General features: G+C 36.5%; 1 protein-coding gene across 4 annotated transcripts; it reads right to left on the bottom strand.

Moving 5' to 3' along the window:
• On the bottom strand, window positions 1-25,950 carry FASTKD1 (FAST kinase domains 1). 4 transcript variants are annotated; one of them, XM_039365470.1, is made up of 15 exons: window positions 25,364-25,950; window positions 23,611-24,088; window positions 22,754-22,822; window positions 19,786-19,911; window positions 17,990-18,385; window positions 15,963-16,073; window positions 13,800-13,931; window positions 12,069-12,555; window positions 7,386-7,500; window positions 5,900-6,028; window positions 3,537-3,668; window positions 3,114-3,227; window positions 2,139-2,280; window positions 397-511; window positions 1-188 (listed from the first exon to the last, which is right to left on the bottom strand). In XM_039365470.1, the coding sequence occupies exons 2-15, from the start codon at window positions 23,952-23,954 to the stop codon at window positions 99-101; spliced, it is 2,502 nt and encodes an 833-aa protein (XP_039221404.1). In that variant the 5' UTR covers window positions 23,955-24,088; window positions 25,364-25,950; the 3' UTR covers window positions 1-98. The 4 variants fall into 4 exon arrangements, with proteins under 4 accessions (XP_039221404.1, XP_039221403.1, XP_039221406.1 ...); XM_039365469.1 differs by having other exon boundaries at window positions 23,611-24,004; XM_039365472.1 differs by having other exon boundaries at window positions 23,611-24,000.

Raw genomic sequence — 25,950 nt, 5'->3', positions numbered from 1 at the left:
TTAAAAAAAAATAAGTTTATTGAAGGCTGAAGATAATTAATTTTCAATGTTACAAGTCCATATAAAAAATTGTTATTTTTTTTCTCCACACTAGGATATCAAAGCTTTTCAAATATTTTATTTGCTAAATATTCAATCTTTGCTTCCGTGGATGACAATTCCATGGAATTCCATTCATAGTGAGGGATCTGAAAGAAAAGTATATGATTAAAATGAAGATATATTATTAAAATGTTATTAATATTTCTTTCCTTTCACTTTCCTCAAATGTATTATTGCATGAGTACTTTAAAGTTGGTTGCAGCCTTTGGGCAAAAGGTGAATATTTATGGTAAGAAATATTATGCAGAAAATTCTGAAATTTTGTTCAACTTTTACAAAGAGGAGATACCATACCTGAACAACTTGATAACCAAGAATCTCTAAATGCCGCTTTTTCATGGTAACATATCCTTTGACGTGATTTGAATTTTTGCAGAAAGCTTCTGAATCAAGGAATTCCATAGCAATTCTGAATTAAATACAATTTCAAATTTACTTTCGTATAACCAAAAATACAGCTTGCAAGTATTTTATAATCACTTTACATACACATGAAACCTATTGTTTTAACGAAAACCCTGAATGTTTTTCTATAGTTATAATTGTAATTCATTAATTATGCATTAATTATAACACTGGCCTGCCATTAAAATTAGCCCCTGATTAAGACTTCTGAATTAATGTTTCCAATAATTTAACTATAATGCCATCTTTTGCAACATAAGAAAGTTACATTTATCTATAGCTGGCTTCAGTAAGGATTATCACTCTTCTTAAAAATTTTATCACGGGAATAAAAAAAAATATTGTACATAGCAGAAATGTAATTATATCAAACATATTGCAAATTGTTTTATGCTAAAATAATAATATGCTTTAATTCTAAAACTTAAATTACTTCTTGCCTGAAATTTTGGGATGGTTACCTGAACATAAAATTGTTTTAGAATTATCTTTATGGACCAATTGTCCAGAAGATACTTATATTATTTTTTGTAATTTTATTGGCAAGTAGCTTATTTTTATTTCATATATAAAAGCTCACTAGTACATCATTATTCAGTAAGATTTGATTCTGCGATGAATTTTATGTGAGTGATAAACCTATGGGTATCTGTCCACTTTAGAGTACATATGTCTCCTTTGGACTGTATTGATTTTATTTAAATTATATTAATTATTGACAAATACAATAATATATGTCCTTGTGTGAATTATGTATTAAAGTGGTAGACTATCTTCAAACCAGAGGTTGCACCAGTTCTCCCCATTCCTTGATCAGGAGGCTATCGCTCATGCCCTAGTCACCATCAGAATGGATTACTGTCAAGTGCTATACATAAGGTTGCCCTTCAAGAAATGGTATGTGTACTCCTTGATCAACATAGATACCTCTGCTCCGTGAGCTTCACTGGTTGTTGGTCTGCTTCTGGGTTCAAATCAAAGAACTACTAAGTACATTGTGCAAAGTACAATGACCCTACATGCCATGGGGCTGGGTTATTTGAGGAACTACTTTTCCCTAGTTACATCTATCCTTCCCATCAAGTCCAACAGAAGAGGCATATTATAGGTTGCGTCAATAAAGGAAGGTCACTTGATAGGACCCAGAAGGAAAGCCTTCTCTGGCCCTGCACCTGCCTTTTGGAATAAAATAATCCCTTGAGGTTAGACAGGTCCCTACAACCTTGCCTTTGGAAGCTCATGTTTTTGTCATCGTGCCTGGAACCTACAAGTTGGTTATACTGTTAGTAATATATGGATTGCACTCTCCTGCAGATTATTATTTTATGGTTTTTATTATTTTAGTGGTTTTTATTTGAGTAGGTTATTTTTATTTGTTTGTTTTTTTGTTATCTGGCTGTGTAAGGCACCCAGAGTCACATATGTGAGATGGACAACTATATAAATCGAATAAATACGTGAACAGGGAAAAAATGCCATCTGTTTAATTAGGATCCTTGTTCTTATATCACTTGAGTGAAATTGTAAATATAACGTGCCATCCTCTGCTCAGAGGACTGCCTGGAATTGAAAAATCTAGTGGAAATCCTTATTGTCCTGCATTACTATAACATAAAAAAACACACGATCACCTTTGCAATCCTGGTGGTAGCCCTTGTTTTCCATAGGAGTGACCAGCTTCAGCACCACCTATGTTGTCTGAATTAAGCATGGCAACGTGTTGGTCTATATATGGAGCAGGTCTCCTGTTTTTATCAACGATAAATTCAAAATCTGAAAGACATGAATGACTATCAGTAACCTGAAGCTGAAGTCACACCTACTAATATTTGTAAATAGGCATCACTAGAATAACATAAAGTAGGGCCATGCAACATTCACGTTTGAAAGCAATGAGATGCTTTAGAGCAGTGGTTCTCAACCTGTGGGTCGGGACCCCATTTGCGGTCGAATGACCATTTCACGGGGGTCGCCAAACCATGCTGTCCGCCATTTTTTTCCCTTTTCCCTAGCTGTCCTACTCCCTCTTATTGGTGGCCACACCCACTTTGGGGTCACCACAACATGGGGAACTATATTATGGGGTCATGGCATTAGATAGGTTGAGAACCACTGCTTTAGAGCATTTTGGGGCATCAATGAAAAAGAGCAGTGGTGAAGGTATCAGGCTAGAAGTCAGGAGTCTGTGAGCTCTAATCCCACCTTAGGCAAGAAAAGTGACTAGATGACCTTGGGCCAGTCAACTCTCCCTCAGCCCTATTCACCTTGCAGGGTTGTTGCTGTTGTGGGGGAAAGCAGGAGGAGGGAGGAGTACCCTGTGTTTGCCGCCTTGAGTTATAAAAATAATGTCGGGAAATGAATGAATGAATGCATGCCTGAATGCATGAATGAATATAGCATCTGCCTGGAACTTTTAGGTTAGCTTGAATATGCATCTGCAAAAGTTAAACAAATGCCAAAGAATTGCTCTTAAAGGAAAAACATGCATAGTTTTAAAATCAAGAGTGCCACGTTCATACAAGATCATAAACATTTAGACAAAACTCTCAAGGCTTGTATAAAATAAAACAATACAAATCTTATACTCTTTTTTTGAAACAACCCACCAATTCTATAATAGTAAGAAGTGAGTACAGAACATCTGGCATAATGGCTTCTTCCTAGGATTTCTCCAAGTAGTATATATATCTGCTGTTGCAACGGACTGGATAAATCAGTCTCTAGAAGAAGAAAAAAGACAGCAAAGAAAACAAACACCAAGTCAGAAATGAAAAGAAGACAGCCCTATCTATTATTTCACAAAGGCAAGGCCTAGGTATTATCAGAGGCTTCCCACCATCTTTGCCCATTTTTTAAAAGATCACAGTTCTCCAAAGGAAGCAGATCGAACATGACAAAGGAGATCTTTAACTTCTAATTTTGCTATATCCAAGGAGTAATAAATCCAGTTCTGTAAACAAAAAATGATTCAAAGGAATTGTAGCCTTATATTTAATGCCATTAAACTGCCAAAAACTTTAAATATTCACTTTTTTTCTTCAGCTGTTCACAGAAGCGTTTATGAAACCATGGAATCTGAAGCTCGGGGCACTCCAAACAGACAGCTCGATTCAGCTCCATCAGCTGGAAGGTGGACTTACTTGCTGTTTTCCATGGTAGAACTGTTTTTTTAAAAAAAAATCCAGAAGAAATAAGCACAACAGGGCAATGTTTAGAATATAATATTGCAGTAACCATGAATAAAAAAAGAAGACACTTTTGTAGACAAAAAAATTCACAAAAATGTATTCGTGCCATATTACTTACTTCATTGTGATAGCTAAGTACAGGTATCATCGAAGAATTCATAAATTAACAACTAGCACCTCATTTTTAAGAATAAGAAATAAGAAACAAACAGCTAAGAGTAAAGCAAAACCCAAAGATGCTTTTTCAGGAGGCAACTGGACTTGTATTTTTTTTTGAAGATGTTTCACTTCCCATCCAAGAAGCTTCTTCAGTTCTGATTGGATGTTGGGGAATGGAAGAATTTGTATTCTTTGCAGATAGCTGGTCATTTGCATTCTTTTAGAGCAGGGGTGTCAAACTTGCAACGTCACGTGACGTGTTGTGACATATTGCGGCTTTTTTTCAATTGCCGGCAATGGGGTGAGTGCGATTTCAGCATGATGCATCCGGGCCGGCAGTTTGACACCCCTGTTTTAGAGTCAGTGAGGCCACTTGGAGGTTTGTCTATGTCATCAAAGAAGCATTTTGGATGAGAAATTTCTTCAAAGAAAAACAAGTTCAATTGCTTCGTGAAAAAGCATCTTTGGGACAACTATGACCTGGATGACTGAGAATCTCCATAGGCAGTAAAATAAAACCAATTTCTAAAAATTAAATTCAGGAAGTACTGAATCTATACAATTTTGTTGTATTTCATGTCAGCTTCTGAAGAAAATTCTTGGTGTCAGCCCCTCTATGGAGGCAGCTACACTTAAATAAATGTAGCAAAAGTAAAATAGCATTAAACTGATTTTTATTATTTGGTTGTTTTTTTCAGAATGTATTTATGGAACATTTAGCAGCTGTTTACCCATGTGTGGATAAACATGTGGGGAAACATGGGGGAAATTTAAAGGTCAAATATATAAAATGACTAGTGGTTTGAAGTTTTTCCTTTGTTATAGGTAAATTTTTCAACTAAGAACATTGTTGAGATGCAACCCATTTGTTTAATCTATACATGTAAAAGATTTATTTGAAAAAAAAAACTATAAATATATATGGGAAAACTGTAGGTAAAAAGTACACTCCAGTGGGGACAATGAAAGTCCAAACAATATAAAAGTCCACCCAATTCTATATGCAGAAACTATTTTGGCCATTTTTCAGACCTTGAAAATATAGAATATCCCCAGACTAACATACTATTTTTTAAAAGACTTAAATAACAACAGAAGTAGAAATTACTGATGGAGGAAAAACCCTTCTAATATTTGTCCTAAAGGTGCTTTTTTATGAGGCAACTGGACTTTCTTGTTTTTCTTTGAAGATTCTTTGCTTCTCATCCAAGAAGCTTCTTCAGCTCTGACTGGATGGTGGGGAATAAAAGGATTTAAATTCCTTGCAGACAGCTGGTCATTTGCATTCTTTTAAGAGAGTCATTGAGGCCATTTGGAGGTGCAAATGTGTATGGGGCCTTCTTGGCTACATGATGTTTTCTGCTCTGTGTCCCTTCACTGTTGAAGACAGGCGCAAGCTGTTGGCGACGAGTCTGTGTTGTCTGCATCTCAAACTGAAGCACAATTGGTCCCTGTAGTCTGCAATGTTTTCTGGAAATCCATTCATACTCCTGCACCATTCAAAGGGTGTTCATCACAAAGTGCATAGCTAAATGTCTATGGAGAATCTTTAACAGTGAAGGGACACAGGGCAGAAAACATCCTGCAGTCAAGAAGCTCCACACACATTTGCACTACTCAGGTAACCCTGAGAACACAAGTAAACCTCCAAATGGGCTCAACGACTCTCTAAAAAATTGCAAATGACCACTGCCTGCAAGGAATATAAATCTTTTCATTCCCCACCATCCAGTGAGAGCTGAAGAAAATTCTTGGATGAGAAGTGAAACATCTTCAAAGAAAAACAAGAAAGTCCAGTTGCCTCCTGAGAAATCACCTTTGGAACAACCATGACCTGGATGACTGAGAATCTCCATAGACCCTTTTAATATTTAACATCATTTACTATCAAGTTAATGCGCAAAAGTACTGTACTTTATTTGGAGTAGTCCTTTTAAAAAATCTTTCTTTCACAAGAGTTGAATACTTTAGTAAGGCCCAAGACTACATTCTTAAGAATACAAGTTATTTATGAAACCTATCAAAAAATGGAAATTAGCACTTACTTTGAAGCTCAGCATCCAATTTGGAGAGAAATTCAATATTAAATATAGCTTTTATCACTTTCTGTGGAAAATACCCAGCAGAAGCCAAAGCGAAACCAAGCAATACAAGAAGAGAAGGTTCAAAATGTTCTGTACAAAATAAATAGATTAATGCATAATATTAAAAATTTATTATCTGGCTTCCTGAGAGCTAAATACTTAGCATTTTTAAAAGGTTTAGATGGGAATAGAAATAATATATTTCACAACCTTACTTACTGTTAATTGCTTTATTTTAGCAATGTTTTTAGTTTCATATTCTACCAAGTTATTAAGATTAGATGTCATACAATCAGTGTAAAGAATGAAAGGAAAAATATCAGTTCTGAAATTGTTTTAATAAAGTTTTTAATTCTTCTTCTCAGTTTTGAAATCTCTATGTATTTTCCAAACTATGAAGTTATCTATTTTGTATGACATCATAACACTTTCATTTTCTTTTCTTTTCCTTTTAATATTTCCGGTTTTTATTTATTAAAAAATTATTTGCACCGCTTTTCATTTGAAAGATGCCCAAAATGTTCTATAATAATCTAAAAACATTTGAGATCAGAAACAAAATAATCCATTATTAAGAAATTGGGAATTCACGTCTGAGGAAAGCCAAGATAACGGCCTTTAAAAGATACATCAGCATTGGCGCTGACTGTTGCCAAGAAACGTTTTAAATGCACATTCAAAATAACTCTACCATGTACTATACAACAGAAGGGCCAGCATGGCACAAACAAGTTAAACTTATTTGTCAAGATGAATAACGAATAATTTGTGGATGAATAATGAATAATCAGCATGGAACAAAGGGCATGATGCCAAATAGCACTAAGTAGGGCAGAATCTTATTGTTTTTGTTCATTGGGCTTATGTTTAAGAGAAGAACAGATTTTATACCCACATTCTCTCCACGTAACTAATGTTAAGAACAATGATACTTAATATGCATATTACTTCTGTATTTGCTTGGTCCTTTGCAGCAGATTGCTTCTTCACAAACTTAACAGAGTTTTTCATTTATGCTTATGGCACTTTTGTAACGTATTTTCTAAAACTGGGCGACTTTGTAAGCATCCTTAGAGAAAATAACCAGATGAAACACACTTAAAAATCCATTATTCATGTCAAAAAAGGTCTATTTTCCGTGACCATTTTAATGTATTCCTACTTATACACTGTAAACGTACAAAAATAACACTGTAGTTATTTTTAAAAGCTATAGAATGGGACAGTGCCACATCATGGCTGGCTCTTTAAATTTCCCCTTTAATAACATTCAGAAATTAGAATATTCTCTATGAAAACAATGAAAGAGCCCAAATAAATATATTTGATTTCTTTCATTCTAAGAGATAGAAATAGAAGAGTTTATAATTTGACATTTTCTTTACATGTTGATAATTGTCACTTCCAGAAAAATATAATCTGACCATCATTTTGATAATAAACTTACCCAGGTGAAGACTGATATGATTAATGCAAGCCTCAAAAAATTTCTCAGCTTCAGGGGGTTCATAATTAAATAAAGAAAATAGAGCAAGAATAACATGTACTTCTGAATAATAGATCTAGAGAAAGAAAAGAGGAGAAATCAGCTCATCTGTTTTTGCCAGTTTTGTATAACATTAAAAAACCAACCATCCATCAACCTCTCCAAGATTTCTTAAAACCCAGGGGAAAAGAACTTTTCAACTATTCTGTCCCAAGAAATTTTTGATACTCCTAACACTTTTCATTATGCTCTGAAACAGAAAGGTAGCTCAGGAAGCTATTGTAGTGAGGGAGTCCTCCTTTTCTAATCAGGTCCATTGCTTACTTGCAATAAACTGAGCATTTTTCAAAGACTACCGCCAGGTTATACTAATCCATACAAGATTTAACTAAGCATCTGTCATTATAGATGTGGCACCTCAACAAAAGATATAGAAATTTGTTTTATAAACAGAATCCCAACCCCAGCAAAACCTGGGCACCTAGGTTCAGATGACCATTCTGAACTAAACCTAAATAGAAAATTTCACCTTAACAATCATAACCTGAATTCTGATTTCGTTTCTTATCTTCAACTAATAGAAATTTGTAAATGAAGGAGAAAACATTTATTTAAAACAAGTGATTGGGTGGGAAATGCAAAGGATTGCTTAACCAAGGATGTTTGATTTAGAAGAAGCTGGTTGCTTGATGGATTTTAACCCTTTCTATAACAGGAACTATGTTTTATTTCTCGCCTCCACTCCAGCTTCAGTTGATTTTTTCCCTCATCTCCATCCAATTTTGTTTTCTGCTTTCTCTTTCCTTTTTAGTACATTTAGTTCTTATTATTCCACTACCATCCTATCTTTTTCTATTTCTGAATCTATGTGTGTGTAAACTGTGAGATTAATCTGTATGCAAGAAAGAGAATGCAAATGAAGAATCAATTAATTTTAAAAAACAGTTCAATCATTTTCTAGGCAATTAATATTAATCATTAGTTATTAATTCAGTTAATATTAATTAGGCATTTTTTTTCATAGCCCTGCCCTTTTTGGAGTTGCTTCTGATAAGTAAATACACTAGTTTTTTAAAAGTTTGTGAACCCTTTGAATTTTCAATATTTCTGCATAAATATGATCTAAAATGTGCTTGGTTTTTCACACAAGGACTTAAAATAGTTGAAGAGTACCTACTTAAATAAGTCAAAAACTTTATTCTGGCTTATTTACCTCTTGAGGGACACCCATTCAAAGCTAATATTTGTGTGGCAAAATTATGTGCGCCTCTAGGACAGGCATGTCAAACACACGGCCCACAGACCAGGTGGCCCAAGCAGGACACGCAAAGGCAAAGAAATTCCTGATATGTCACGATACAGCCCGCGATGCAATCAAGCTTGACACCCCTGCTCTAGGACTTTTGAAGGAAAATTGAAAGTAAGTAGTTTCAATCTCCTGACTCTAATTTTGGGATAATAATCAAGTATGAGTATGGGAAGCCCTGCCGTATTTAAAGAAGAGAATTCGGGCTATTCGTCATCAAGGTCTGATTTTCATAGCACAGTTATGTGGAAGTGTGTCATGGCTTGAACAAAAGGGATTTCTAAATTGCTGAAAAACAGTTGTTGATGCTCACTGAAGAAAGCTACCAAACTATTTCCAAAGCGTTTGGATCCTATCAATTCACTGTTAATTAGATTGTGTACCAATAGAGGCAATTCAACACCAATGCTACCCCACCCCACCCCAGTGGTTGACCGATCAAGATCATATCAACAACAAGGCCTATAGTAGGCTGGGAAATCTTAAAGAACACGAGAGTAACTAAAGGCCTTTCTTGCACTGATGAATGTTAGCGTTCATGAGACCAACATCAGAACTCTAAACAATGGTGTGCATGTCAAGGTTACCAGGAGAAAGTCAGTACTCTCCAAAAATTAAATAAACATTGGTGCTAGTCTACAGTTTGCAAAAGTGGATAAGCCAAAAGGATGTTGTGGAAAAAAGTTGGGTGAACTTTTTGGCATGAATGAAAAGTGCATAAGATATTTTACCCATGTAGTAGGGCTGTATTGTTATTATCCTTCTCATTTTCTCATATTTCTCATCTTATTTTTCCTACTACCTTCTTCTATTGGTACCTTATAATTAATCACTTGTTTGTATCTTATGATTTATGACTTATCACTTTGTGGGCTGTATGTACACTGAGAGCTTATGCACCCAGAAACAAATTCCTTGTGTGTCCAATCACACTTGGCCAGTAAAGAATATAAAGAATAAAGAATATTCTTATCTCATCTGTGAAACACAGTGATGGAAATTTCACAGTCTGGGTCTGCTTTGCTGCCTCTGGACCAGAATGGCTTGCCATCATTGATGGGATTACAAATTCTGAATTATCAAGCAAATTCTATATAAAACTACCAGGCATCTTTCTCTGAGTCAAAGCTCAAGAGAAAGTGGGTCATGTAGTAAAACAATAACCCCCCCCCCAAAAAAAAGATGTATCATCAAAGAATGATTAAATGTTTTGAAATGGCCAAATCAAAGTCATGACTTCAATCCTAGAGTAATGATTTGGGAGGACCTGAAGTGAGCAGTTCATGTGAGGAGGCCACCAATATCCCTAAATTGCAGCTGTTCTGTAAGGAGAAATGGGCTAAATTCCTCCAAGCCGATATGCAGGACGGAGCAACAGATATTAGAAATGTTTACATGAAGTTCTTGCAGCACAAGGAGGCCACACCAGTTACACCTACTTTTGCCACAGACAAATATACAACTTTGGGTATCATTAAAATGAAAATCTATGAAATCAGGACTATGCACATTCAGTTTCCACTGATTTCATTTCAATTAGCCACCCCACATTTTTATTGTCAAGCCCCATGGGGCTTGCCAGTCTTTGGGGGGGGGGTATCTCAGAACACAGCCGACCGCCACTGCACGCCGCCCTGACGCCTCACACCACCTCGCACTGGCCGATACCAGCAAAGACTGAGCCTCGCCGCCCTGCTGATCAGCTGAGTGTTGGAAGCCGAAGGGGCATCGCTGAGAGTAGCCGATGCCCGGTAAATCACCGTGATGCCGATGCCAGGTGGTGGAAAGGGCCGTGCACAGCCGAGCCTCTGGGGACGAGACCAGCTGCGCAACAGGAGCCCAGGAGACCCGCTGAGCAGCGGAACTGGGTGCCGCAGGGCGCAAAACGCCGAACAACTCTGCCTGCAGCTGAAGGAGAGCCGGCAAGGAGCCACAACGAGACAGAAGGGCCAGAGAACAACAGAAGCAGCGTGCCGGCAGACAGCTCCATCTCGGACAAACAGGAAGAGGGACAGGGAGGGGTTGATTTAGGGGAAGGGCAGGGCCAAACAGACGTGGCTTTAAGGGTAGTGGGGCGGATGGTAGTTAGCAGCTGGAGGGTGGGGTTTTGGGCGTGGCACGGTTATATGAAGCACTGGGAGCAAACCACTCCCAGTGCTGACTTTGTTTGTTAAGGATTAAAACCCTGACTTGCACCTCGTACCTGCGTTCCTGCGATCTTTTCAACTAGACGACGGACAGGCGTGATATTTATATTTTTTTGAAAAAAACCAAATAATCATTATTTGAGGTTGTATATAGGTAGTGTTCGACTTACAACAGTTCATTTAGTGACCATTCAAAGTTACAATGACACCGATTTTTGGCTGTTTTTCATGCTTAAGACCATTACAGCATCCCCATGGTCATATGATCAAAATTCAGACGCTGGGCAACTGACTCATATTTGTGACAGTTACAGTGTCCCAGGGTCATGTGATCCACCTTTTGCAAACCTTGCGAGAATCAAAGTCAATGGGGAACCCAGATTCATTTTACAACCGTGTTTACTAACTTAACTGCAGTGATTCACTTAACAAATGTGGCAAGGAAGGTCATAAAATGAGGCAAAATTCAATTAACAAATGTCTCACTTAGCAACAGAAATTTTGGGCTCAATTATAGTAATTAAGTCCAATATACTGCCTGCATATTCAACATTTCTGCATAATGTTCCTCGTACCATCTGTAATACGATAAGTCAAAATATATGTATTTCTGAGCTAAAATATATTGTAAATTATTTAGAAGCAATGCATAATCTGTATTAAACATGATTTAAAGGAGGAGCTGTCAATTCAAAAGAGTACAAATTAAAGTTTTAAAAAAGCATACAAAGGACAGCACAGAAATATAAATAGGTATGGCATTGTACAGCTGGAATTAGAAGAAAACAAGATTGTACCAGGAATGTGGAAATAAAACGATAGAGTTGGAAGGGACCTTGGAGGTCTTCTAGTCCAACCCCCTGCTCAAGCAGGAGACCCTATACCAAACCTCTTTTTGAAAGCCTCCAGTGATGGTGGAACACCCACAACTTGTGAAGGCAAGCTATTTCATTGGTTGATTGCTCTCACCATTAGAGTGACAGCAATGTATGACACTACCTTCTAACAAATCATATTCTTTGGGCACGTTTTTCACATAACCAGTAGGGGCCCTGAGACCTAATTTGTATGCCACAACTGAACCTTCAGTGTGTACAGTAAATGCTCTATTGCTGCTCTATTGCAGCCCTTCCCTCGTTGCGCACGGCTCATTTCACCATTCTCAAGAGAGATACATGATATCATTTGTACCTGATCGATATGTTCAGTGGTAACTGCAGCTATTCTGTCAAGTAATAGTGTACAGCGATAGTTGGTTCCAAGGAGAAAGGATGCAAATTTCACTACATTTGACCATGTAATCTGATCTCTCAACTGACGTAAAGTAACTATGGTCTTCTCGAGAAGTACTTCTTGAAACCATTTTCCATGTATGTATCTGAGTTCCTTCAGCAAAAGATCCAAATTGTTTATTTTCTCAAGTCTCTGAAAGGCGCAACTGTTAATTTTTTGCAAAAGTGACCCGTATGGTCCAGAATAACTTTTCTGATTTGATTTTTGATGTTTCATCCATTTCAGAAGATCTATGGTAAAACGATTGAGCTGACTCAGATTGCACTGAGGTATGATGGCATCAATTTGAGTAACTACAGCTTCATCCACATAAGGAGAAGGAAGATTAGAAAGAGCATGAACCAGCATTAAAATATCAGCGGGAAATCTTTTAACTTGTAAATGGCTGGAATTGAAACAACAACAAAAAATCCATTAAATAAACGAATAAATAAATAGGGGACCATTAATTTAAAAAATGAATGTACAAGATATATGTGTACCATATATGTTTTTACTACATGATTTTCAGTTAGATCACATGCATACTTATTAAAATATGCTGAGGACATTTATGCTAGAAAACAGGAACCAAAGAACAAAAAAATAAGCAACCAACAGTATTAAACTTTTATTAGATAATTTAAACCATTAATCTATGAATCTCAGCTAAGAATTTAATTAATATATCTATTAAAGTCATAAAGATAAAAACAATATGTTTAACTAAATGTATGTTCTATATTTTCAGATGATGCACATATATTGTTCAGAGCATAATTTCACAAATGAAAGACACATTCTATCAACAAACAACTCTTTAAAATTGTCCTAATGATACATATAAAGCTATACGTTAACTAATTCAAACTGCATTCCTAAAGGAAACAGATAATAAAAGATAGATGTGATATCTAAGTTATGCCCTTCTGTCAATGGAAACTATTTCCTGAACAATAATGTCCCTAACTCCTTCCTTCCTTCCATCCATCCATAGTTTTGATCAATAGAGGGACATTTAGGTAGATGCTACTCAAATAGAAGAGAAATGATATGGAATGGAACGTGGTTTGTTCGTGTACATAACAAACACTTGGAAGTTCAAACAGAACTTTCCAGGTGAGTCGGTCTGTTTGAACCCTACTTTAACACAGAAATACAGCATGCACTCGAAGTTGGGAGAAGTAGATATTGAGTTCAAAATCTTCATTTTTATTTTTCAAATAGCTGTCACTACACGTTTTTTGAAAATAAAAGTTTTTTAGAAATAATTTATTTTTCAGATATTGTATGAGTTAGCTCAGAGTTTCCCAATTGGGGGCGTGAGACAATATTCCAGGGGGTGTGAAAACATGGGTTTTCAAAATTATAGTATATACGCATAATTCGTTGCCGTTGTTTCAAACTTTTATAAGCGGTGCGAGAATATATCAGAAGAGTTAAATGTACAGTTCTGTCATTTTTTGAAATCAGACCTATATTTCATTAATGCTCAGCTGTGACGTATAGGTTTCCTGGAAAGTCTGAACAAGATAGATTCACCATTTTATATTCCTTTACGCTCATCTAATGTTTCTAACCCCATGAGACACAAGCCTGAATTAATAGATTGAGTAACTATATATGTTGAAAAAAAATGTACCTCCTTACCAGATTGATAATTGTTGTAATTTGGAATATATGTCAGATTTGGGCCAATGCAGCATGGCTAGCACATTTGTCACTCTCAAAAGCTCAAATGGTTTATACTGATCCAAGTACTTGTGAAGGAGGGATACAATCCTGAAAGCCAAAAAGATACACATTACAAAATTATGTTTCAAGTTAAAATGTTCTTTAGAGCAACCCATGCCGTTATTCATACCAGACAACAAGCAGCAAAGCACAATTTTAAAACAAGTAGACATAACCCATCTCTTTCTTTAGCATCTTGCAGCAATTTGTATTTAATTCTTAGTTTTTTTGGCCAGCCATACAGATTAGAAATATTTTTTTTGCTTTTATATAAATTATGCATTACTAGTATAGTACTGTCTGGAATAAAAATAACATCCTGGTTAACACCTTCATCCTAATCATTGCAATTTCACGCAGCAATGACAACTGGAGTTTTCCCCCATTTCAATAATGTCCTTCCATATTTTGAGATAATTATTCTGAAATAATGTAAAGTTCCATATACAGTTCAATATAACCTGCAAGTATTTAGCCTTCTTCTCAATTTTAAAACCTGTTTTATTCATCGGGGTTTCTTGATCAAGCGTGGTCATATTTTTATTTGACATTTTTCTTCTTTGCTTATTTATTTTAAATCCAGCTAATGCACCAAACTCTTTCAATTTCTTCATTAAATATTCTATACCATTCTTGGGTTCTTGTATAATTAAGGTTAAAGCATTAGCAAAAGACCCTATTTTATAAGTCTTTAAATTTTCGGGCCTATTGTTTTCTCATCCTGTCTTGCTATTTCTCTTCAAAACTTGTAGAACTAAAATAAAAAAGCAGAGGTGACAGCGGACATCCTTGTCTACAGCATGATCCTAAGTGTGTCTAGCTATTGCAAGTTTTTACTTCTGAGAAATACATTTAGACTTGGTCTATAATACTAGGTAAGTAGTATAACATGCAGTGTTACATGTTGACTAAATTATACCTGGACTAAAGAAAGTACAGGTACTTCTGCTATTATAACAGAGAGTAAATGTGACAGAAGTAATTGTATCATGCTTAAATACCGTTAACTATGTCATAATTTTTAGATGAGAATTTTAGTGAAACAAATATTACAAATCTGCAAAAAAAAAAAAAAAACTGGTCACAGACCAATGACTTAAAAAGTCTGTAGGGGAAAAAAGTTAAGTTAATATAAAAGTAAGCATCCTACATTCTTTACCCTAATTCTAATCAGGACATTATGTCATTGGATTTCAAAGAAAGGACCATAAAATGAGGGTTATTAACAGTCCTACATTCCTTATTATGCTCTTGAATATAACCATGACATAAAAATGTAGTAATGAAAACAGTACAGATACTGGGAGAATTATTCTGAATATGTAAGTTTCTCTCAGAAATGCTTATATTCTGAAGCTGGGTATCTTTTACAAGATACAAAGTTTATTATTATGTGTCAAACATAATTAATACTAGAAAGGAAGAACAGAAAAGATAAATTTTTGAAGAGCCGGCTGGAGCTGAATCAATTCTTACTTATGGATTATAATTGAAACAATTACTGAATAAGCCTGGTTATTTGGACTGTGCAGATGTTATGCTGCACTAAGCTACCTTTTAAAATTTCTGACACAATTATTACCTGTTTCAATCTATACAGCTAGTCCTCGCTTAATGTTTGCTTCAGACACTGACCATTTGCAATTATGACAGTGAGGAAAAAGTAACGTTTTAACCTATGCCTGCATTTTTACAACCTTTGCAGCATCCCTCTTTCTTGCTCCTATGCTGACCTTTACAGTCAGAATGCACTGTCCTGCGTAAAATTGTTAAGCACCGTCATGGTCCCAGGATTTTTCACTTAGCAACCGCTTTGCTTAACAACTGACTTCAGCAATTGCGATTGCTAAACAAGGACTATCTGTAATGTGTTTTTCCTAGAAAAAAAAAATTACTTTCATCTCTAGAATTATTTGAAGATAAATATTGTACGTTTAAAACTCAAAGAAACAAGGAAACTTTTATGATGAAATTCCAGCAATGTTCAGAAACAGCTTAGAAAAGAAATATATGAAAAACAGAATAGTTGCTCACAAAAATAAAGAATAACTCAAAACACGAATGCGATTAGAGGATTACTTTTCAATCAGTAGTGGATTTCTGTATTGTACTTCTTGCATTTTTTCTGCCACAATTAACGTTTGGTACCGACCCAAATCATCTGCGATTAGTAGAAGCTTTTCACTTAACCTAAAAAGAAATGTACATATATTTATATATGCATATGTTTGTGATAGAAAAGCTGCCTGAGCATTCAGAAAGTCCATCATTCTTACTTTTAAAACATAATTTGCTAATCAACCAAGAACAAATTTTTACAAAAGAAATATTCTGAAAGCCATGGAAAAATGTTGAAGTTTAGATGAATAACAGAGATAATTTTCAACAAATAAAAAATTGGTGAAATTTTTAAGTCAAAGTTTATCAGTGATTTTGACCTGACAGCAATATAAAATATTTGCTTCTGATTTCGTGTGTGGAGCTGGGTGTCTACTGCTTTACAGATAGTCCTCGACTTACGAACCCCAATTCAATCCAAAATTTCTGTTGCTAAATGAAACATTTGTTAAGTGAATGTTGCCTCATTTTACGATCTTTCCTTGCCCATTTGTTAAGAGAATCGCTGCAGTGGTTAAGTTAGTAGCACGGTTGTTAAGCGAATCTGGTTTCCCCATGGATTTTGTTTATCGGAATCTCACAAAAGGTAATGACATAACTCAGGGACACTGCAACCATCATAAATATGAGTCTGTTGCCAAGTGTCTGAATTGTGACCACGTGATCTTGGGAATGCTGCAGTGGTCGTTAAGTGTGAAAAATGATCCTAAGTCGCTTTTTAGTGTCATTGTAACTTTGAATGGTCACTTAACGAACTGTTGTAAGTTGAAGACTATCTGTACTTCTCAGCCTAGCCTAAATTTTTCTATTACCCGAGAGTCTCCCATCTCTTCTACTATTATACAGATACATAGGAGAGGAACTGAAGAAAGCACATAGACAGACTTGGGCATTCTACAGCCCTTTTGGCTGTCCCTCTCTGGCCTGTGTGAGGTCAATTGGAAATTAGAAATCAAATGTAAATAAATGTGTGCCATGCATGCAATACAACAGCATTGCTTTTATTTTGAAAGCAACTGCTTTTTTTTTTTCAATTTACGTATGTGCAGGTTTGTGTGTCCTATGCGTCGTATGTGCAGGTTTGTGTGCCCTTCACAGCCCCGGTTTCTCATTAATTGCCCCCATCCCCCGATCTAGCATATCCCAAATATATTAACAAGAAATGAAAAGTGGAAACATCATAGTAATTCATCCTGTAGGAACACTGACGTTCAGACCCCAATACAAATATTTTGCCAACTAAGACAGTATTATACCAGGTCATAAAAAGTTTAGAAAAAAATAGCAACATAAACCACATGATTAAAGAAATATTTTTTAGCTATAACTGACACAGTTCCATGTGATGTGTGACCATTTGCGACATCTGCTTGTGGAAACGCTTCTCAAATGCTGAATTTGCAATATTATTTGAGTTAAGATTTAAAAAGGAAAGAAGAAATTGGGATATTTGGTTTTGGTTCTGCACTGCTGGTGTCCTCAGAGTCATGCTGACCTGTGCTATTCCTTGAAGGTGTTTATCAGTACCATTTTCTCAATCTGACCCTGAAGAATATTCCAATTTTTGAAGGGATCTGCAGGAGAATAAAACTGCACAGACACTTTGCTTGCTGTATGTAATTATCTAAGAGTCTTCATTAGGTTTGAGGAAGATGTTAGAAAAGCTCTAATAAAGCACTTTAAAATGCTTCTGAACATATGAGTATTTGCCTTTCAGGAAGGGAAAGGAGGGAGGGAGGGAAAGGAAAGAGCAATTCTCCTGCATACAGGTAGAGTCACCTGTCTAGAAGCCTGGGCCACAACCTGCAAAGAATGTAATTCCTTATGACGATAAATCATTAACACTTAACATTTTGATTTCAGGGATTACAACCTGTATTTATGAGGAAATAACCCCTCAATAGCGTACAGGTAAGTCATAATTTCAACTTTTTCACTTCTCTTAAAAAGAAAATACACAAATAAATTGGCAAGACAAATACACTTACTCTTTTTGCATCTCTTCCTGTACCATGGGTGCAAGATGAATGAACAGCTGCATGACGTTCAACAGACTGTTGCAATGATCCTTAAGTTCTATCAGCTTTTCTTTGGCAAGTAATCTAAATTCAGTGTTGTTGAATTGCAAATTCTGGTAGAGTCCAAGAATGATAGAGAAATCCTCAACACGTAACTCATGTGAATGCCGAATAAAAATATTGTTACATTTTTTTACCAGCGGCCAGTGCAGAAAACTGACATTCCGGAGAAACTGTATAAATCGCCTGGCATCATTCACTGAGATGTCTGTTGTTTCTAACAAGTCTTCTGCTTTTTCTATTAACCGCTTTTTCAAATTCGACGAGGTAACAGAAGATATGCAGTTCATTACGACTGACAAAGCCCTAAAAACATATTTAAAAAATTACCCGTATTCATTTCATCAGAAAAATCTAACAATGCTGAAGAAAATGGCATTAAGTAAAAAAAAGACAAGAGAGGGTGATTTTTACACAGGACATATTACAGCATTTATATTAAGTAACTACTTGAAATTGGGAGCAGACAAATGTTACACAATGAAGATTTTGCCTTTCAGTAATGCTTTTTCTTAAAAAAAAAAACACCTAATTATTTCTCCTTATTATGAAGACTGCAGTGCTTGCAGGCAAAACAATTGAAAGGATTCATACTCATGTAAGCTCAAATGGGATAGCAGCTAAGATTGCTCCATTGCAATAAAGCTTCGCTCAGCCTATTCAAAGGGAGTTACTTCTGAATAGATATGTGTTATAAGACGGGGGCTTCAAGTCCCTGTTAGGAACCGGACCACATAGCTGGAAGTGAGTGAAACTGTGCATGCAGTTTCTAGGGATCTAGGTTACATGATCATCCTCCCCTTCCCCCCCCTGCATCCATGGAAAAAATGTCTTCCATGAAACTTAGTGACTGTTCGTAGTTATAACAGATCCAAAAAAACTTGTCCTCAAAGTTACGACAGTTGCAACATCCCCACAGGTACATAATTGCATTTTGCAGATACATAATCGCATTTTTGGTGTTTGGCAACTGGCTGACTTTTATGGTCAGCTACAGTACCCCACAGTGACACAACTGCATTTTGCAATTTGTTTTGCCATTTTCTGGGGAAATACGCCCATTGGATAGGTTGGATTTGGACTTACAACCACATGATTTACTTAATGGCCATGGTGTCTTGCTTAACTAGTGTTGTAAATATAGTTATAAAATTAAGTTTGGTCATGTGGTGATTCTACTTACAACTAAAATTCCAGGCTCAATTGTAGTCATAATATGAGGGCTACCTGTCTTTAAAAATCCCAAACTACCGTAAATGCCGGCGTATAAGGCGACTTCCGCGAGCGCTGAAATCGGCGCCAAAGATGGGGGTCGTCTTATACGCTGAGTCGTTTTATACGCCGGAAATACTGGTAGTTTCCGGCGTATAAGACGACGTTCTAGGAATGCGGCCCGGCGATAAAGACGGGGGTCGTCTTATACGCCGGGTCGCCTTGTACGCTGGCATATACGGTATATTGTCTCCACAATAGGGCACATTCAATTGTATATCTACAATAAGATAAGTTGAAAATATTCAGTAATAAACTTCCTTTCAGGTTCTTTTAAGATCTATGAATTACACACCCAAAGCTGCCTATCTGTATTCATGTCAGATGTTGGGTTCATGGGAACAATGAGGGCATGCTTCCCTTATTAATTCTCTCCATTTAATCTTAAAAGACCTATGAATCCCTGGCTGGAATCTTTATTAAATAAAAATTACCTTGAATCCTGTATGGAATCCAATTTCTTATCTACCAAATGAGCTATTTCACCCATGAGTGGACTATGATGCAGATGTTGTTCCTGTACACACAGTGCAAATTTAGATAGCAGAGGTGGAGTCAGTCTGAGGATAACAAAGACAATATAGTTACTGTGCCAAAGGTCTACATATATGTTTACGAACTAGGACAAATTTCGATATTTCTCCATGAGTACACTTCCTAAGGAGAAATTTGCAGCTTAGAATCTTAATCAAGTAAAGGTAGAAAAGTCTTCCAGAAAGCATTCAACAACTGCACTCCAAACAATTGGAATTACATGTCACCATAAATTCCAGTTCAAATATCCACCTACTTCTACTCTTTAAGGAATTGCTATTAAACTTAAGATCAGTTCAGCTCCAGCATAAATGCACCCCAAATATACCGGATCCAAAGTACAGATAGTCCTTTACTTACAACCCATTTAGTGACCGTTCAAAGTTACAACGGCACTGAAAAAAGGGACTTATGAACATTTTTCACACTTATGACTATTGCAGCATCTCCATGGTCATATGATTTACATTCAGATACTTGCCAACTGACTCATATTTATGACGGTTGCAGTGTCCCGGAGTCATGTGATCCCCTTTAGCGACCTTCTGGCAAGCAAAGTCAATGGGGAAACCAGATTCACTTTAACAACCGTGTTACTAACTTAACAACTGCAGTGATTCACTTAACAAAGGTGGCAAGAAAAATTGTAAAATGGGGCAAAACTCTTTTAACAAATTTCTCACTTGACAACGTAAATTTTGGGCTCAATTGTGATCATAAATTGAGGACTACCTGGAAAAGATAATCAAACAACGAATCAACGAACACCTAGAGGCAAACAAAGTCACTACTAAAAGCCAACATGGGTTTGTCAAAAATAGATCATGCCAGACAAATCCTATTGCATTCTTTGACCAAGTGACAAAATTAGTGGATCAGAGGAATGCTGTGGACATAATTTATTTGGACTTCAGTAAGGCATTTGATAAAGTAGATCACAACCTACTACTTGACAAGATAGAAAAATGTGGGGTAGACAGAACCACCACCAGATGGATCCGTAGCTGGCTGACCGGCCGTACTCAGCGAGTGGTCCTCAATGGAACTGCCTCTATATGGAGGGAAGTGTGTAGTGGGGTGCCCCAGGGCTCTGTTCTGGGCCCAGTACTCTTCAACATCTTCATCAACGATTTGGATGAAGGGATAGATGGGGAACTCATCAAATTTGCAGATGACACCAAGCTGGCAGGAATATCCAACACTCCAGAAGACAGGCTTCAGATACAGAAGGATCTGGACAGACTTGAACACTGGGCACTAACTAACAAAATGAAATTCAATGGTGAAAAAAGCAAGGTTCTACGTTTAGGCAAGAAAAACCAAATGCACAAGTAAAGCATAGGTGGCACCATGCTCAATAGTAGTAGCTGTGAGAGGGACCTCGGAGTCCTAGTAGACAATCACTTAAATATGAGCCAGCAGTGTGCTGCAGCTGCCAGAAAGGCCAACACAGTGCTAGGCTACATTAACAGAGGGATAGAATCAAGATCACGTGAAGTATTAATACCACTCTTCAATGCCTTGGTAAGGCCACACTTGGAATACTGCATCCAGTTTGGTCACCACGATGTAAAAAAGATGTTGAGACTCTAGAAAGAGTACAGAGAAGAGCAACAAAGATGATTAGGGGCCTGGAGGCTAAAACATATAAGGAACGGTTGCGAGAATTGGGTATGTCTAGTTTAACGAAGAGAAGGACAAGGGGGGACATGATAGCAGTATTCCAATATCTCAGGGCTGCCATAAAGAAGAGGGAATTAAGCTATTTTCCAAAGCACCTGAAGGCAGGACAAGAAGCAACGGGTGGAAACTAATCAAGGAGAGAAGCAACCTAGAACTAAGGAGAAACTTCCTGACAGTGAGAACAATTAATCAGTGGAACAGCTTGCCTCCAGAAGCAGTTAATGCTCCAACACTGGAAGTTTTTAAGAAGAGACTGGACAGCCATTTGTCCGAAATGGTGTAGGGTTTCCTGCCCGAGCAGGGGGTTGGACTAGATGACCTCCAAGGTCCCTTCCAACTTTACTACTACTACTATTATTATTATTATTATTATTATTATTATTATTATTATTATTATTTCCTGCTTCAGATCTAAATACTGCAGACCTCTAGTATTTAAGGCTTTACAGTGCTTCAGATTTAATTTGGAAAAAGTGCTGCAGAATGCACAGGACTATGAATAAAGCATCTGATTGCCTTATGTTCCCAACCTTTTCTATACCCCATACCCCTAGAATGCTTCTAATATATTCTCACATCCCTTACAAAAGTTCAAAATGAATTATGCATATACACTATAATTTTGAAACTTCTAAACCCAGGTTTTCATACCCCCGGTTGGGAACCCATCCTACAGTTTCTGCTTACTTAACTAGTCACTCCCAATTGACAACCAACAACCATCAGGGCACATCCTTCACAATCTGTAGCTATTGAGGACCTCAGCTTTTTACTCCTCACAGCTGAGCACAGGGTTCCCTCAGAATGAGCAGCTGGTTCCTTCTTTGTTTTTGCCTCCCGCTGAACTTTCCCAGCAAACGTTTGCTGGCTCTCCTTGTTCACGCACTCAGTTTGGACAAACTCCAATGAGTGAATATGGAATTCAGAACTGCAGCCTAAAGTTACTAATAGTTTATTTTGAATCGATAACTATAGTGATGTAGTCTTACATTTATAGTTTCTACTTTTAATATAATAATCCATGCAAATTTATCTTACATCACAATTTGAGCCACCAAATTCTATGAAAGAGGCATGAGAAAGGATTAAAAATATTATTGCTTAGTGCTAATTCTGTGAGATTTATTCTAAGCATGAATTTCCAATTAATATGAAAAAGAATAAACAGATAAAATGTATACTTGCTCATTTAATCGCTTCCAGCCTTCTACAACCAACTCTTCTACAAGTGAGTCATGGGCGTCAACTTCAAACCTTCAGAAGGAATAAAAAGTGAGCCAAACAAATTTTGTAAGATATTTTAGAGTTAAAATAAATCTATATATATTGAGATCTATAAATTGTAACTTGGTAGCATATATTTAATTTTGTTATACTATATACATATGCATATGTATATGTGTGGGTGCGTGTATATAATGTATAGTGTGTTTGTGTATGTGTATTATATATATTTGTTCTGTAACAAATTTGTTCTATATTATTAATGGATTAATGCACAAAGTTGTACAGGGTGCTACTTCTCTCTTTTCAAATATACTTTTTAGTAACCTTTGACGACTTCTGAATTTCCCCCAACCCATATGTAAAGTATCTAAATATTAATAAATAAAATTACAAATAACAACCCTTAAATGCTTGTAGCAAAAATTGTTCATATTCAATGATTGATATTCTTTTCTATGAGCTTGAGGAACAAATGGGATTTTGGAGTTCTGTTGCATTTTACTCCAGCAGCATTTCCCCAATGCAAGAGGCAATTTTAAAAACTAATCTTAACTTTTATGTGGCAAAGGCAGGACTCTGTACTTTGTCTTGATCACACCTCTGTTTTGTTCCTTTGGGTTTTTGCAAAGTGTATGTGTATGTGTGTGTGTATATATATATATACACACACATACACACACACACAATCTTTTACAACTGCTATAACGATTTTTATGATTGCTAGATTGAACTTTTTCAAAAAGTATGAACAGAATTCTATAAGCACATTTTAACATGTAATAAATTTGCCTGCAATTCAATCTCACACTACTTACCAGAGCATACTGTATAATACATCCACTAATGATTCATTATCCATACATTCAATCTTATTTTCTGCCAAGATGCGAAGTACAAAAAACTGAGAATGACTTCTTATATAATCCATAGTTTCTGAGGACAGAGGCCTTTTCTTTTGAACTTGCACAAGTTTCTTAATTGCACTTCTCACATGTTTTTCAGAGAGTCTGGCTCTGTTCTTTGACACAAGATTGAACACTTGGTGTTCATTTGTAAAGTTATTTAGTTGGTTCAACAAAGTGTCGCTGCTCCAAGTTCGACAGTTAAAACATCTTGTTGGAATTGGATAAAAACGTCTTAGGCAAAGCATGCTTGTCATTTGGATTGGCTTCTTCCAAAGGAACCCAGAACTTCTTTCTTCATTTCTGACTGCCACAAGTATACATTAGGAAAAAGAAATGTTATTTGCAGATATAAAACATTGTATTTCCTTTTCCATATAATATGAAGTGACTGTAGGAAGAAAAAGAATGCAAAAGTATTAGTCTGCCAAGGTGTTTTATTAATAAGCCCCCCAATGCTTCAAACAAGCCTTATTCAGACTAACCATAAAAACTATTGTGAGGAACCATAGTATTCACACATTTTGTTTTCCTCCTATTTTTATGCTTGTTCTGACTGCTAAGTCAGGAGGAATTCAGGGAGTTTAGCATAATTTGGAAATTAACTATAACTTGTCATGACCTTTAACCATGCAACTATGTTCCTATGTCTCTGCCACTCTGTTCCCTCATCTTATTCTAAAAGGAAGCCTATGATGGATTCTATTTTTTTCCATGTATTGACATAGCCCTTCCTACTGTGTAGAGTTAAGTCTGGATTTTTTTATAACAAGTATCATTATTATCATTATTGACTCAACATTTGAGGTGCTGCATCAGTTAGTCTTCCACTAATTGATGGAAGGGGCGGTTGTTAAAAAAATAGTATAATTCAAACATCCGCCATAAGGGGAAAAAATGAAATTAATTCAAAACCGTGATAAAACTGAAAATACAAAACACCTCATAAGACCAAATATACAAAATGATACTGCAAAATAGATTTGAAAATATGGTAATTCCTTTTGGAATTTTTAAAGAAAAAGAAAAAAATAATTATTTGAATACCCAAGGTAATAGTGAATATGCATGGTATCTAAATGATGGCTGGGTGATTTTAAAAAAACTTATAAAACCCTAGGGAACTAATGGCTTATACTTTTCTTAATGTTACAAAGATTGGTTTAAAAGAAAATCATCTTCATTTCATGAAAACTGCATAAGAAACAATTCATTAACAGCGAGTATATTTGATATTTTTATAATAGCATTTATTATTTTCCTATTACACCAATAATGGTAAAAATACATTTCTGGCACCGCTTCAATAACTATCTTATTGCTAAAGCTCAACTAAGTTTCTCTGACACACTCCCTGGTTCGTCATTTATTTTTTAGAAAATAAAAAACGTTTATTTTCAAAACGTTTGCAAAATTTTATTCTTCCAATAAGTACATAATCTGCAGCTATAGTGAGTGCCATTTCACGAAGGCAACATAGCTCTTCTCCAAGTTGAAATTTCAACCAGGAAGCATACAACGAAAAAGACAAGAGAGCATCTGAACCAAAATCTTTCCAAACCACTGCAACGTTTTACAAAGACACATATTTGAGGTAGCCATAAACATCCCATCATAATCTAGAAAAAGAATACAGCACTCTCTTTCTAAGCAGTTAAAAACAAACCTTTGGCGATGGAAATTACGCAGAAGCAGGATACGACCTTCTGAGAACGATTTCCTTGACTTTGCGTGTAACGAAGCGCAACTTATCACGGGAGCTGCTTTAGAAATCAATACCTAGTTGAACTCTGCACAAACAGCTGAAATTCTCCCTTCCGTTGGATACAAGATACAGCAGACCGCCTTTTTCTCCAGGAGCAAACTAAACCCACGCGGTGCCCTACGGGCGGCCATGCCACCGGCTAGCAAGGAAGACGCCCCGCGAATGATCCGCCGCCGGCTCCGCCTCAAAAAAATCACGTGGTGGAAATGCATCCCGATTGCGTGAAACCTCAAAGCTTCCCGCGGAATTCCACCTACAGTACAAAAAGCGCCTGAGAGTGCCGGCCGTATCCAGCCGTTTTTCCAAGAATGAATTTAAGCGCACCTCCTCGGCTTCCGTAACCGTCTGTTCAATGCCCGCTCAAAGAATCTGCTACTGTCCTCCATTTCCCAGCGTGCCTCACCGACAATCTCGTTGCCTTTCGGGAATTGTAGTCTTCAAACGGAGGGACGCTTCGGTTTCGCAGGCGGGAATTCAGACGTTGATAA

The sequence above is a fragment of the Crotalus tigris genome, unplaced genomic scaffold, assembly GCF_016545835.1.
Source record: "Crotalus tigris isolate CLP2741 ecotype Arizona unplaced genomic scaffold, ASM1654583v1 scf7180000020074.1721668, whole genome shotgun sequence".
Taxonomy (NCBI): Eukaryota; Metazoa; Chordata; class Lepidosauria; order Squamata; family Viperidae; genus Crotalus; species Crotalus tigris.
The sequence above is the reverse complement of the archived record's forward strand: the minus strand, read 5'-3'. Positions and strand labels throughout refer to the sequence as shown.

Coding starts and splice junctions, on each gene's coding strand:
- FASTKD1 (XM_039365470.1), bottom strand. CDS start 23,954: ATGACAAGCATGCTTTGCCTAAGACGTTTTTATCCAATTCCAACAAGA. Junction 22,823..23,610: donor GTATTATACAGTATGCTCTG/GTAAGTAGTGTG, acceptor TTCCTTCTGAAG/GTTTGAAGTTGACGCCCATG. Junction 2,281..3,113: donor TTCTTACTATTATAGAATTG/GTGGGTTGTTTC, acceptor CATGTCTTTCAG/ATTTTGAATTTATCGTTGAT.